General features: G+C 34.4%; 1 protein-coding gene across 1 annotated transcript in view; it reads left to right on the top strand.

Annotated features, from left to right (window-relative positions):
* The window catches only part of CEP192 (centrosomal protein 192), a 167,442-nt gene that overhangs the window by 69,893 nt on the left and 82,405 nt on the right, over positions 1-15,144 (top strand). The window contains exons 25-29 of the mRNA XM_072606604.1: positions 2,523-2,644; positions 3,541-4,549; positions 4,639-4,777; positions 8,577-8,745; positions 9,234-10,125. Coding sequence (XP_072462705.1) covers positions 2,523-2,644; positions 3,541-4,549; positions 4,639-4,777; positions 8,577-8,745; positions 9,234-10,125 — 2,331 coding nt within the window. The remainder of the gene's footprint in view (positions 1-2,522; positions 2,645-3,540; positions 4,550-4,638; positions 4,778-8,576; positions 8,746-9,233; positions 10,126-15,144) is intronic.

Below are 15,144 nucleotides of genomic sequence, written 5' to 3'. Positions count from 1 at the left end.
ATGGCAGATTCTTTGGTGTTGCAACCACCAACACAAAGAAAAATGTAAAATGGACCTCAGTCTTACCATAATTGTGTGTCTTATGTGGTGGTTGTGGCAGAACAAGTAAGACAGGGAAGGATGCCAAGAATTAGTTTTTGTTCATCTTAAGAATTCATGTGAGGTCTCTGTTTACTGTGCGGTGAGTATGTGTGTGTGTTAATTTGAATAATCTTGACATTCTACAAAGTCAATTGCAAGTCATGTCACTATTTGTGTGATGGCTTGGTGTTTGGGAATGAAGGACGAACACACACACACGAACACACACACACACACACACACACACACACACACACACACACACACACACACACGCACGGAGAAGATGGTTCAGAGACCTTCCTTGAGGGACAAAGGATTTGACAATTGGTTTTATTATGTCTAAAGGAAAAAATAAACATAATTTCTTAGTAAACTTTAATTTTCTCCTTTTCCAGTTTCCTAAAATGTGTCTTGAGATACATTTATTAAAAGACTACCATGAAGGCAACTATAACTTACTTGCCAGTTTCTATGGCAGAGGGTAGTGAGACAGCAGAAGTTTTACAAAAAAGTCAAAAAAGTTTCCAGGCTAAATCAACATATACTTTAGTACTTGGTAACTTAGATATAAAGAAAGGTATGCTTAAGAGAGGATGCTAAAAATGTTACATCCCTCAGGAGTAAGAAATAGAACAAGTTGAAGACTTCTAGACTGCACAGAAATCTCTCCTATATTGTGAACATTTTCTTTGGAAAGATTTGGGAGGTGCTAGACGTGGTTAGCACTAAATAACGTGAAGAAAATTGATCATATTTTAACAGAAAAGCAATGATTACATGTATGGAAGTTAATTGCATATTGACAGCGTTAAGCCATTAGCTTTTAAGTCAAAGTTCAAAGTCATTCCCAACCAAATGAGAAGAATAAAAATGAGAAGCTGGGACATGCGCTTTAGCCAACTCCAGCCTAACCTTTTAATCAAACTGTTGATGCTTGAAAGTGGGAAAAAGAAAGCAATTGAGGTTGATGTAGACCTTTTGTTTCTTAAAGAAGTTTTGCCTGAGTAAATAAAATTTATTACCTTAAGTGAAAACAAAAGAGCTTTGAAACTTCCTCAACTAACAAACTATCACCAAGGAGAGAGATAAAAGCCTAGCACTTGATTAAATGTCTTCTAAGTGTTAGACTCAGGAATGTAAAATGAAATTTTTTTTTAAATGGAAAACCCTCCCAGGGAACTTTTGTTTTATATATTTTAGGTCCTTAATAAATGCTATTGTGTAACTGTATTTTGTGCAATGTAGTATAGTGCAAAGTTCACTGAACTTAGAGTCGTTAGACTTGAGTTAAAATCCCAGATCAGTTACTTATGATCATGGGTAAGTCACTCAACTGCTCTAGGCTTCAGTTTCCTCATCAGTAAAATGAGGCAGTTGGACTAGATGCCATGTCAGGTTCCTGATACCTCTGGAACTGTATTTCTAAGTCCCTCTGTATTCTTGGCGAGGGCCCTTCCCACTTTGATTTAGTTAAAAGCCAAGTTGCTATCATGGCCAATGGGATTTTCAAACTGAAGAATGGAATGCAGTCAAAAGTGAAACTTCATAGTATAATGGTACTACAGGAACCAGAAAACTGATTGGATCCTGGATCTGATAGTAAGATAAGCTTTGTGACCTTGAACAAGGCACTTCATCACTGAAGGCTTGCGTTTCATTACCTTGAAAACAGCAGAAGGTATTGGGTCTTTAAATTGTATTTATGCTGTGAGAGTCTGTAAACTATACCTTATTTTAAGTAAATTATTTTAAGTTCAAATTTTACTTATTTAAAATATTTGAGCACTAGTTGTGCTAATGGTTGCTTGGGTTATAAAATTGTAAGTAATCCCTGTCTTCAGGGAGTTCATAACCTAGTAGGTGAAATAAGATAGAAGATCAGCTGGGGTAAAGGAAAGGAAAGCAGAAACTTTTATATGCATTCATTAGGAATATTTTTCTATGTCATCCTTTTTCTGTGAATAGTATGCTTACAATCTACATGTACTTTATATTGTTTCTAGTCACTGGTTGTGATTCTATTTAAATAATATTACAACTTCATGATACTCATTGTTAATAATATCAAGCATTAGTTGAATACCTGTGTATAAGAAAGTGCTCTGATTTAATCATAATTCTTACCCTGCGTTTGTGTAAGACTTAGCAGTTGTAAAGCATGGATTACTTTGATTTGAAACTTTTTTCAGGGGATGAACTAAAATTCACATTATGTAACAAACTGTAGAGTTAGGAGTTTGCCCCCAAAACAAAACAGAATAGGTCTTAACAACAGCTGCTATCTTATTCATTATCTCAGTTCGTTCTTAGTGAAAGATAGAAGTTTCATTTTTGGCAGTAGCCATTTCCCTTTGTCTTTACTGTCATGGATTAACTATATCAACTCTGTTGTTTCTACGTTACATTGTAAATCTTAAAAAGTTTTTTTTTGTCTTCAGAAGATGTAAAAGACAGATCCAGGGAGCCAGTATGTAATGGATCAACTACATTTAACACTAACAATTTGGAGACCACTTCACAAATAGATGAAAATGATAAGATTTTTAAAGGAAGAGCAGAGGTATCTTGATCTTTTTATGAATAAATCACATTTAAGAAAAGTTACTGATTACTCTTCTATAGAAGAGGGGATAGCTGATACTTATTTTTTCCTCCCCAAAATTATCTTTAGCATTCAAAGAGAACAAAATGCATGTTTTTAAGAATGTTACTTGCTTGCACATATTACTTTGTAAACATGCTTATTTCTGTATAATGTAAAATATATTTCTCATTTTTATGTTAGGCTTAATTGTAACAGTTTATGATGGCACCCCTGAAAGTTATTTTTTTTTTACCATAATTTTATCTAATGATTAAACCTAGAACTTGCTTAACTTAGTGGCTTATTCCTACCTAATTGTGTACAGGGTAGATTTGAATGATTTCAGACACACAGGATAACCCATATGACCTTTCACAAAATAAAATGTGACATGCTGTGGAAAATTAAGTCTCTGTCATTAAAAATATATTCATTTATTTAAAAAGTAGTATCTTCTCTTTTTCCTTCTCACCTTTGTATATTCTTAGCAGCTCCTGTTTTGCCTGTTCAGATGGCAGGCTCTGGATGTGGGTATTTTTTAAACTTCTGGGTCTTAATTATCCCTACTTTAATTTGTCCTTCATCTGAAGCATTGAAGGAATCAATCATAACCTTTCTTTCAATAGCATTTTTCTCTTGCTGCGTGTATTGCTTTTTTTAAATTGAAGTTGTTTAGATTTGTAAATCCCTTTAAGAGCCTATGATTGAAGCTAATACATAAATACTGATGTTTTATTGGGCCACTTAGATGTTATATACAGTTGATAAATAGATGCACTCATAATGATCATATAATACTTACATATATATGTGCATATACATCTCAATTGAATTAGTTTACCTTGAATATGAATTCTTTTCATTTTTTTTAGGACGCTTTGGTCAACAAAAGCAACGATGAAAAATATGAGGACAAGATTTCTGATTGTAGTGATACTATACTTCATATAAGTACCATTGCTTCAGCTATTGATAATGCTTCAGTGAGTGCTGATCCTTCCCAGTTAGCTGCTATGATGATGGCACTTTCAAATAAAAACAAACAGAAGACTTTTCTAGAAGCTAGTAATAAAGAGAGGGATTTTTCTTCCGTGAATCAAATGTTACCTAATCATTTAGAAAGTAATGGAGCCAATTCATTTGATATGGAGAAATACCTCAAAAAAACAGAAGTTAGTGGATATGAAGGCAGTTCTGATAAGTTTTTGAAAACTGGGTTATCTAGTATCTGGGATTTATCCTTATCCAATAAACAAACTACACAAGATTTTCTTGAAGTAGATTTACACACTGCCAGTGTAAATGTTAGGGAACCAGAAGAAAATCCAGATGTTATTTTTAATAAAGAAACAGAAGTAGTAAATCAGGAGTCATTTGCTGCATCTGATTTAAGTAAAAATATTGAAAAACACTGGGATAACAAACAATGTGCAGAAAATACTCCTGATAAAATGATTGCTAAACAGTTATCACCCAAACAAATGTTGGCATTTGGTAAAAGTAACGTAAGAGAATCCTTAATGGATGATACAACAGAAAATGAAAGGTCACTCAAAACTGAATCTTCTTCATTAAAGCAAATTGCAGGCAAAACCATGAACCCTCTAAATTCATTCCTTGCTAACGTGGATAGAGAAACAGTTGATAAGATGTTTTCCAATAATGCCAAAATACCAGATGTTGGTAGAGGTGGAAAACCCACACTGATCAGCACCCCAAAGCCTAGTAGTTATTTGCCAGTGAGAAATTTCACCACAACATTCAACTGGACATCTGTAGAATGTAAAGAAATACATGACAGAGAAACCCAAAGGCAAAATGAGGATAATTGTGATCCACACAGCAGTGACAAATCTTCTGAATTTCGCCTCCAAAATATTGGTAAGTGTTCCTGTATACACATGTGTGTTTGTGTTATGTGATCAGTTTCACCACATTCCATAGTGTTTTTCTTTCCTGTTTTCTTGGAGGAACAAACTGTTGTTTAACAGATTTGAAAAACACTTCTCCTGAACGGGATGCACAGTGTTTAGAAGATGAACAGTTCAGCTTTAGACCTTCAGCTTCACCACTGATTCATTCTTCTCCTAGTGAAGTTTCTGAAACAGGGTAGGTATTTTTTAAAGTGTTAAGTATATCACATCCTTATATCCCACTTTTAAGAATATAAATTGAAAAATGTGCTTAAATTTTGACAGATCTCTTAGTTGTAAAAGATAAAAGGGAGAAAATTTTGCCTAATTAGTAATCAAGTGATTTGATAAACAGCTAAGTTTGATTCCTAGAAATTAATTTGTTTTCGGTGTTCATAGTAGATTCCATAAACTGTCCTTGTATTATTGTAGATCTGTTCCCAAACATGGTAATGACTAACTTTTGAGAGCATGAATAGAGAACTGAATGCTTCAGGCCCAGTGTTCTTTGTTAATTGTTTTAGGTGCAGCCTCAACATATATCATTTCATGGATATAAGCAACACTGTACATATATTCTATTTAGAATTGTTGCACATGCAGTCAAGATTTTAGTTTAAGCAGATTACAGAAAAAGAGGAACCTTTTTTTGCATTGTGAAATTGCAGGTAGGTGACATAGAGCACCAGGCCTGGAGTTAGGAGAACTTCAGTTCAAATTGACTGCAGACACTTGTTAGCTCTGTGATCCTGAGCAAGTCACTTAACCTTGTTTGTCTCAGTTTCTACATTTGTAAAATGAGCTGGAGAAGAAAATGGCAAACTACTCCAGTATTTTTCCCAAGAAAACCCCAGATGAAGTCTTGAAGAATCAGATACAACTGAAATGAAGGAACAACAACAACAAAAATTGTTAAGGAGAACGCTAGGCATAAACATTCTTCATTTAAACTCTGTAAGTTTTCTTTTTTATAAATAGAATTCTTTGCTTCAGCAATTCAAATTTTTTGTACTAATGGAAGGAAACAGCATTACACAGTTAAAAATATATTTTGATTGTACAATGAAATTTTTATTTGCAAATTTTTGGGGGGAGATTGCAAAGGATTGTAAGCAAACTTGATGCCCATCAATTGGGAATAGCTAAACACATTATGATATGTGAATATAATGGAATCTTACTGCCACATATAAACAAATTTGAAGAACTCAGAGAAACTTGGAAGGAATGTGTACATTAATATGAGTGAAGTAAGAACCAGGAAAAAAATCAGACAGCTTGATTAACAGAGTAAATAAAAAAAAATTTACAAAGCTAACTGCTCCATAATTATACAACTGAACTTATTCTCAGTGAAGAATGAGAAAGGGCACCCCCTTTCTTCATTGAAGAAGTAGGGGTTTTTGGATGTGTATTGTTGTTTAGATGTGGTTGATACTTTTATTGATTTTGCTGAACCATAGTTTTCTTTTTGGGAGGGGGTGAGCAAGATTGGAATGGAGAAAAGGGTATGTTTGGAAATAGATAAAACTTTAAAGTATCAGGTTTTAAAAAAAGGAAGTACTTTGGAACATTCAAACTGCACAAAATAATGAGCACATAAAATTTTAGAAACACTATTAAACGTTTGAGTTGCCTTATCTTTTAAGAATACTAGCCTTGAATCAGACTCAAGTCTTGCTTTAATCTTATTTGGCTTAACATCACTCAGTGGAAAAGGAACATAGGGAAGTTGCACAGAGCTTGTAAGAGTTTGTAAGGAGGTTATAAGGAAAACTGAGTTCTCTGTAGTTGGACATTTTAAAGTAGAAGAGACTGGACCACTTGTTGAACCTGTTATAGTGTGTGTTTCTGTTCACATCTAATTTGGATTAGATAATTTCTTTGAGGTTTCTTATAGCTCTGTACCTATTCTGTGTTGTCCTTTCATTAAACTTGGTAACATACCTGTCTTTGACATAATTATTTTGATTTTGAGGCCTATCCTAGTAGTTGACAGATATGAAGAAAATTTAATAATTTCTTTTCATCTTCCTTAGTTCCAGGCTGTTATTTTGATAGTTAAATCAATAAAGAAACAAAGTTAAAATTAACAAATTATTTAAATAAAAGAGACTGTGAAAATCAGCAAGCATCTTTCCTAATCATTTTGAGGATAGTCTTTTTGAGTTCTGAGAATCTGTATGTGATTCACATTCTCCTTGTTTGTGTTTCTAGAAATGTGAACATAAAGATTTTGACCTATTTTTACCATACAGATTCTTCTGAGGTACCATATGATGAATACTTTCCAACAACTAAAAATGCTTGTTCTAATTCCAAATACCCTTATAAAATATATTCCCCATTTGTCCTTTCATTTTGACAGTATTTTTAAAGAACCATCGTAATAGGCCAGCATATTTATTACCACTCCATAATGACTTTGTTTACATTATTGTGGTAATTGTTATACTCTTTTCAGCTCTTCTTCCCACACTTTGGATCATGTCTTGTTTCTTTAAAATTTTTTCATACTTGTCATTTCTTAGAGCACAGTAGTATTCCATTTTGTTTCTATCACAACTTAAGATAATAAAAATAATAACAACTAACATTTACATGGTGTTTTAAGGTTTCCAAAGCTCTTTACAGACATTTAATGTCATTTGATCCTCACAACAACCCTGGGAAGTACGTGCTAATATTATTCCTCTCCGTAAGAAAACTGAGGCAAACAGCTTAATTGACTAGCTCACATGAAATAACTAGTAAGTATTTGAGGCCAGTTTTGAACTTAGATGTTCCTGACTCCAGGTCCAATGTTCTAACTACTCCATTACCTAGCTGCTTCTCAATAATAGATAAAGAGCTGGGAACATCCACAGAAGCCGTCTGGTCTAAGCTCTTTATTTTACCAACAGATTTGTTTAGCCATTATCCAGTTAGATTTATTTTTGCTATCAGAAATAATTCAGCTATACACTTTTTGGGTACTTTAGCATTTTTTCTTGCTTTCAATAAATTCATTGGCATATAGTTTCACTTATAGTCTTAATAATAGAGACTGTAAGTGTTTGAAAAGGATATAGACAATTGAGGAATTACCTTTATGTGATGCTAGATTGTTTAGTAGAATGGTTCAACCACTTCACAACCCGATGAGCGGTGTAATGAACTTGTTTGTCTTCCTATAGCCTTTCTAGCAATTTTCCCTTTTATAATATTTTTGAACTGCTATTGAACTTTCGCATTTTACCTTACAGTAGTTATTTATGGACATATTTTCTCTGCTCAAGAGAAAGCTATTTGAAATGAGGCCTTAGAAAATGGTCTTAATCTTTCTGTTGATTAGATCAGTCTCTCATAATACTGTACTTGCTCAGTTAATATTAACATGTTTTTTCCAGCCTACTGCCTGAGTAGCTACTGATGAACAGATTTTCCTTATCCAAGTTTCTGTGGTTTTTATCTCTGTTGACGCTGTGAACTCAATAGTAGCAATGTCTTATAGGAGGGTGGGTTTACTTATTGGTACCCAGTATGTTATAATTTTGGGAAAGATTTTTTAGAAAGCCATAAATAGTTAATTTATATGTAATGAAATGATTGCTTTTTATAAGTAAAATTTATAGACAATCTGAAGCTTTAGATAAAATGTTTTATTCAGTTGTAGAATAGAAATTTTAAGTGCATTTACTAAAAAAGAAGTCATTTGATTTACTTAAATAGATTACTTGTATTGTCCTTGTATCTTTCAGTTGAGTCTTTTAAATATGATAAAGACCACATAGTAATGGGAGTTTTATTTTGAGGTAATTTAAAGAAAACTTGGTGGTTCAATAGTTTTGTCACAGTTTACTTCAATTTGTATTCATTACTATTTAAAGAGGCTATAAAGATTCAGGAGGTATACTTCTTTTGAAATATGACTAGTTAAGAAAATGGCAGAAATTCTAAGGATATTGAACAGATATTGTACTTCATAACACCTAGGCTTTCTTTTTTTCTTTCAGACCTGAATCAAATTTTCTTAGCTCATCAGTTCATCTTCAGAGACACTGTGATGGTACATTACCCCCATCTATATGTTCAAGTCCTTCTATGGCTAGGTTAACTTATGTCTCTGTCCGTGATAGCACCTTTCCTGCCACAGCTGATGGTGATATTTCTGGGAAAAGTCAGGTAATACATCTAGTTTTTATCAGTCTGCATGCTTCATGGTAGTTACATAATCACTGTTTTGTGCTTCAAATCACAGACTTTATAGAATTTTGGAAGTGGAAAAGACCTTAAAGATCATGGAAGTGGTGTGTTTATGTTTATATATAGTCCCCACAGAGAAAGAAAAGCATTTGAAATACAAATGTGGAAAATTATTTGGTTTGGAAAAGACAATTCACATAGGCATGAGCTGAATGCCTCTTGTACATGCCACTTGATACATGTATGGCAGCACAGATGAATTTTTTTATAATATGCAAATTTTTTAAGATGCAAAATTAGTTTTTTGAGTTTGGAGATTTTAATGTGGAGATGGTATCTGATTAATACAGGAATTACGTATATATTTATCTAAGGAACCCATATAAATATATGAGGACAATTTGACTCTATCATTTACAATATTTCTGTACTTTGTTTTAAATAAGTTTGTTTTTTTTTACATTTAGAGTGATGCTCCCAGTGAACTAAGCACAACAATTGTTCGATCCAGTCCAACTCTTTTAGAAGATCAGGCTGTGGAAAATGTCAAAGAGACGGTGCCGTTACAAAACAGTGATAAAGTCTCAGGTGTTAATTCAAGCAGCTTGGATAAGAACGTAGAAACAGATCAGCCTGCTACTTCAGGTGGCAAAATTGAAGATGCACTATCAAACTCTAAAGTTTCTGAACATTCTTCTCTTAGAAGTGCCCAGCCATTCTCTTGTAATGAGTTGGGCCAAGTAATTGAGTCTTTATCAAGTAAATCATGTCTCTTCCATCCACCTTTGTCAACTAAGATAGATATACCTGTGTCTTGCCAGGACTGTGTGACCCAAAGTCAAGAATTAACGTCTACAAATGTGTTACTGCCACAGAGTGGTTTAAGTAGCCATATTCCATTGCCTCAGAATACTTCCAGTGACCAATATGTGCCAGTTTCCAGCTTTAACTCTCAGGGACCTGCTTCTGAAATGCAGGATTTGTCTGGTGCGGTTCCCACACTCCTTAATAGGAATTCTATTACAACAGCACCATTTAATGCACAGCAGTATTTGAGACCTGTCTCAACTGGAAATGTTGCTTTGCCTCAATATCATATTGGCAGTTCTACAGTTTGTGGTTATTCAGGAGGATATTCTTGTACTGCCATTCCAGGAGAACACATTCAGAATTCTGTTGCAGTGGGAATGTGTTTAGGATGTAATGTTGGTTCTGGATTATTGGGTCCTACTTCCCTTTGTAATGCTCATTCTAATACATTAAGTCAGAATCTTATAAGTACCACAAAACCATTTTCTGGGCCACCTGTTGGAACTTACGGAATTGAACTCTGGGAATCACGAATTGCCTCAGGGTTTGGTAAGAAACTTTTTTCTTTGTTATAAGTTTGCTTAATGTAGGATAAGAAATGAATTGTATAAAGAGATTATAAAGCTAAATCACAGAATTTTTATTTTGAAATAGACCTTTTTGCACATTAAGATTTTTTAAATTATGAATTTAATCATTAACAAAACAGAAGGAGCATATGGAAAAAACTACATAAGTCTTTAATGTGCATCTTAACAGCAGAAACAAATTAACAGTGGACAAAAATTATCTTTTTGTTTCTATCTTGAAATTCTGCTTCATTTTATCTTTTTCTTCATTGAGCCTCAGTCAGTGTATATATACTATTTTGACTCTGCTTATCTTTTTACATCACTTTTAGTATTTTTATGTGTCCTTATATTTTGTCATTAATATTACATAAATCATAATTTATGTGTTCAGTCTCCAGTTGCTAGATGTGTTATTTCTAGTTTAGTGCTATTATAGATACTGATATTAGTGAAAAATAGGTCCTTTTTAACCTTTTCATGATATTCTGAGAATAACTGGCCTCAGAGCTGAGAAAGCCTGGGTTTGAGGCTTTTCTTTGACATACACTGACTATGTGACCCTGGGCAACTCATTTCTTAATGCCCTTGGCAAAATTGTCTGTTAAGTTGAGAGCAGGTGCTAATCTACATTGGTAGAGGCAGTTTTTCTCCTGTAAATGAAATACTTGACTCAGATGAAAGACAGGAGTTTTAATGATAAAACTGTTGTAGGTAACTTCTTTCCATATTGCTCTCCAAAAAAGTCATGCCCATGAAGTTTTGCTAACAACATAATAACCATTCTCCCTGAAAACTTCCTAACACAGAATACTATTTGTTTCTACTTTTGCCTCTGTAGTTGTTATTCAATAGTATGTTATAGCTGTATTAATTTTAGATATCTCTGATTGTTAACAGATTTAAATGTCTTTTTGTGAATATTATATATTTGTATTTCTTCTTTTTGGAAAGGGTTCATCTTTTGACCTTTGTCCTGTTGTGGGAATATATTTCTGTTCCCAATCTGCTTCTGTTCTTTCAGTTTTAAAATTTTTCATTGTACAAAAATGTTTTGTCTTTGTATAATCAAATTCAGTCTTAGATAATTTTACTGTTTGTTTAGGATGAGTTTCTCTTCATAGCTGAAAGAAATTTAAATTCCTTCTCCCCCTCCCCCATTTAAAAAAACATTTAGGTTACATTTATAATAGCAGACTAAACCCATTTTCACTATTGAGCCAATCAGTTTTCCCACCAATAGAAATGGTATTTCTTTTCCTGAATGTTTTTTAGGCAAGGAGTTTATCAAGCATCATCTTCAGATGTGCATTGGGCTTGATTGTTGGGTGCTCTGTTATGTTCCAGCCGATGTGTTTCTTTGCAAAATTTTTTGCTTTGAACTTAATATTCATCAGCAAATAGAAATAACATAGAAAATAAGGAATCAATTTTAACATACAACCATTAGCATTTAACAGTTAGAACCAAGTAAATTAACAGAAGCTAAAAAACTCAGAAGAGGAAAAGCGTTCTTAAAAATGCTTGAACTTTTAACCACATTTGTTCCCAGCAAACATGAACAGGGGATATACCACCAGCTGTTCAGTTAATTGTGAGGCTTAATTTGAAGTTGTTCCAGGATGGTCCATTTATAACTGGAGGGGACTTTAGAGATTATGCTGTCTAACCATGTCATTTTGTAGATTAGGAAATGGAGACCTAGAAAGGTTGTAAGTGATTTTCCCAAGGTCTCACAGGGAGTTAGCAGAAGACCTAGGATCTCAACCCTGGACTTCTGATTCCAAATTGAGTACATATTCTACTGTGATACTCTGCTTTTATAATAATCAAATCAAATAATATTTGTGAAGCTCTTGGCAGAATGGTGGCACATGGTAGACACTACATAATGCTTTTCTTTTTCCTTTTCTTCCTCCTTCCCCTCTAATGATAGAGGTAGCATTTATATAATATTTTATTTAAGGTTTGCAAAGCTCTTTATGTTTTATCACATTTGATCCTTACAACACAATATTATTATAGCCCCATTTAAGTAATGTGGGAATTGAGGCTGAGGGAAATAGAATGACTTGTCCAGAGTCCCACAGTTGAGTAATTGTCAGAGGCCGGATTTGAACGCAAGCCTTATTGACTCACAGTCCAGTTCTGTATACGTTGTGTCACTTTGGTAATTTCACACACAGATATTTGATATCATTACAGGAGAATGCTTGCTCTGTAATTTCCTTTGATCCTTTCCATGATTCCCTTGATAATAAATGGGGCATGGAAATGCAGGTTAATTTTTGTGGATTTCTTACATCCAGGTACTTTACACATATCATTTATTGCTTCATTTAATGTGTTTATTGGCTGTTTTGTCTTTTTCGCTGTACGATGAGAATTATAATAACCAAAACCTAGGCCTTTAAAGTTTGCAAAGTGCTTTACATACATCTCTTTTCAGCCTACCATCAACCCTCTGAAAAGATTACCATAGGTATTATTCCCATCTAATAGAAGGATAAACAGTGTAAGTTGAGAGGTTATGGCTTGCCTTTGATTACAAAGATGATGTTTGTCCTTCTTGAAGAAGACCATGGCATCAGGATGGTGAGGCCATGACTTGCAAGTGAATTGAATTTAAATAAGGGAGGGCTGTGCAAAGCCTCACTTTGTCCTTTGGTGCCATCTGGGTCCAGTGGCAAGAGGTAGATCAGAACTGGAGCTGGCCCTAAATGCAGTGTGAGACCTTGACCTTTTTAAGTTGAAGTATTTCTTCGATCTTAGCTTGAAGCAATGCCCATTCAGTGATTAAGGCTAGGTAAGAAATGTGGCAAAGAGTGGCCTCTTTTATCTAAATTAAAAAAAAAAAAAAGATCAGTCTGGGAGGGGAAGACCCTCAGGGTTTCTGGCCCAGACAGAAGCAGTTGTTATTTGCATCCATTCTGAGTGATTAGGGCCCTAACAATGATTAAATGGAGCTTGGGCTGAGACCAGTTGCTGTTGACCAAATCTTGTTGGCCAATCTGTGAGAACCAGTGATTTGGGTTTAATCTTTGCTTCTTTCAGAAAGAAATCTAGCCTGATTTCTGTGATGAAAATTTATTCCTTTGGGCAGCATGTGGACCTAGGGAGATTACAGCCTTTGTTGCCCAAGAAGACCATGCCATCAGAGAAATGATGACATGACTTGCACTTGACTATGTTTTGAGTGAGGGAGGGCTGTGCAGGTCACCAGCCTCACTTCTCCTCCAGAGCCATCTGAAATCTAGTGACCAGATATTCATCAGGATGACTGAAGATGACCCAGGACGCAATGGGAGACTTTGGGCCCTTTAGGCCAAGGTCTTTGGAGGTACTCACTTAGGGTGAGGTAATGCCCATTCACTGAATAGTCCTGTTTAAGAAGGAGCCAGGGCATGGCCCTTTTAATGAGGCCAAGAAAAACAAAGACATCAGGCTGGGAGGGAAACAGCAACAGTGACTATTGATAATCACTCTAAAGCTAGGAGGGTCCAGAAGAGCCCTTAGGGAGGGGCCCATTGGCATCCCAGTGAAAGGACAGGACAGGAAAGGGAAAAGGAAAAGAAACTAGCCAATAAAACCCAAGTCAACTGGACATCTTTTGGCCATCCAAATTTACCTTCCTTTGGAGAGGAGAAGGAAGGGGAGTGGAGGCAGACAGAAGAGGAGGAGCTGGGTTCCCATTCAGCCAGCTGTGTCTAGTCGCAGGATTGTATTCGTCTTTTGTTGCCAAAGAAGACCATGTCATCAGAGAAATGATGACATGACTTGCGCTTGACTTTGTTTTGAGTGAGGGAGGGCTGTGCAGGTCACCAGCCTCACTTTTCTCCTCCAGAGCCATCTGAATCCATTATGTTGTAGAAGAGGAATTTGAATACAGGTCTTCCTTACTCCAAGTTCAGCTCTCTATTATACCTTGCTATTTTATTTCCTATAGTATTATATCACCTGCAGTTATATCTTTGTTGCCAGTACTTATTTTTTCAAATTTTTCATAGACTAGAGAGAGTAAATAGCCATGTTTTACACTTGCTTTTTAAATAGGAATGATTTAAGTGTTTGTGATTAGTTAAGGGTTGAAAATATTTTCTGTTGTTTCAAGAACATATTTCAGTATTCTTACTTAAAAATATTTTAAATATAAGTGTATACTGCTTTTATTATAGGCTAAATGAGATATCTTTTTTTTGTAATTGATATTTATCATCTGATATTACACTGTCTTTACACTTTAATTTCATAAATTCTAGTTTGTCATAAGTAACTCATATACTTCTGATTTGGAGTTAAATAATTTTACATTGATATTCTGGATCAATTCTAGGCCAGTATCTTTTTTCTTAGTTTTGTCTTTATCTTTTTAAAAGAAGGATAAAGGAATCAGAAGCATATTTTTCTTACAGAAAGAACTGAGTTTGCTGCTTTCTTTCTCAGATTTGAAATGTTTTTACATCAGTTTTATTACTCTGATATAATTTTGGTTATTTCCCTTTATTTGTTAGCATATTGTTTTATTTCTTTTCTACGTGTTTTAGGAGCAGACTGAACTTGAGTCTCACTTTTTCTGGTGATATGGGCATTGCATTCACTATAAATTTTCATATGGTTGTGTGTCAGTGAGTATGTAGTCTTCATATGGTCATCACCTTGGCTGTGTTCTTTCATTTTTATAACAAGTAGTGTTTAATTTAAAATTTCAACCATTCTTATACCTTTCACTGATCATGTAATTATCTGCTGCTATATTTATTGTGATCAACAAACAGTTCCCCACTGTGTACTTGTATCATCTTTGACCCAGCATGAGTAATTTTTATGTATTTTTAATAGTCATTTTCTGAACTTGTTTTTCCATTTGGTGTTTGTTGTTTATATTTTCTGCTGTAGTAAATGAGTGGTGGTTTGTATTTACCTTTCACTCCTCAGGTTTTCTATTACTGATTGTTTTGTTTTTCATAGGAGTATAGATTCATAGCTATTAGGGAATTCA

The sequence above is a fragment of the Notamacropus eugenii genome, chromosome 4 (genome assembly GCF_028372415.1).
Source record: "Notamacropus eugenii isolate mMacEug1 chromosome 4, mMacEug1.pri_v2, whole genome shotgun sequence".
NCBI classification, from domain to species: Eukaryota; Metazoa; Chordata; class Mammalia; order Diprotodontia; family Macropodidae; genus Notamacropus; species Notamacropus eugenii.
This window is presented reverse-complemented; position numbering and strand designations above follow the sequence as displayed.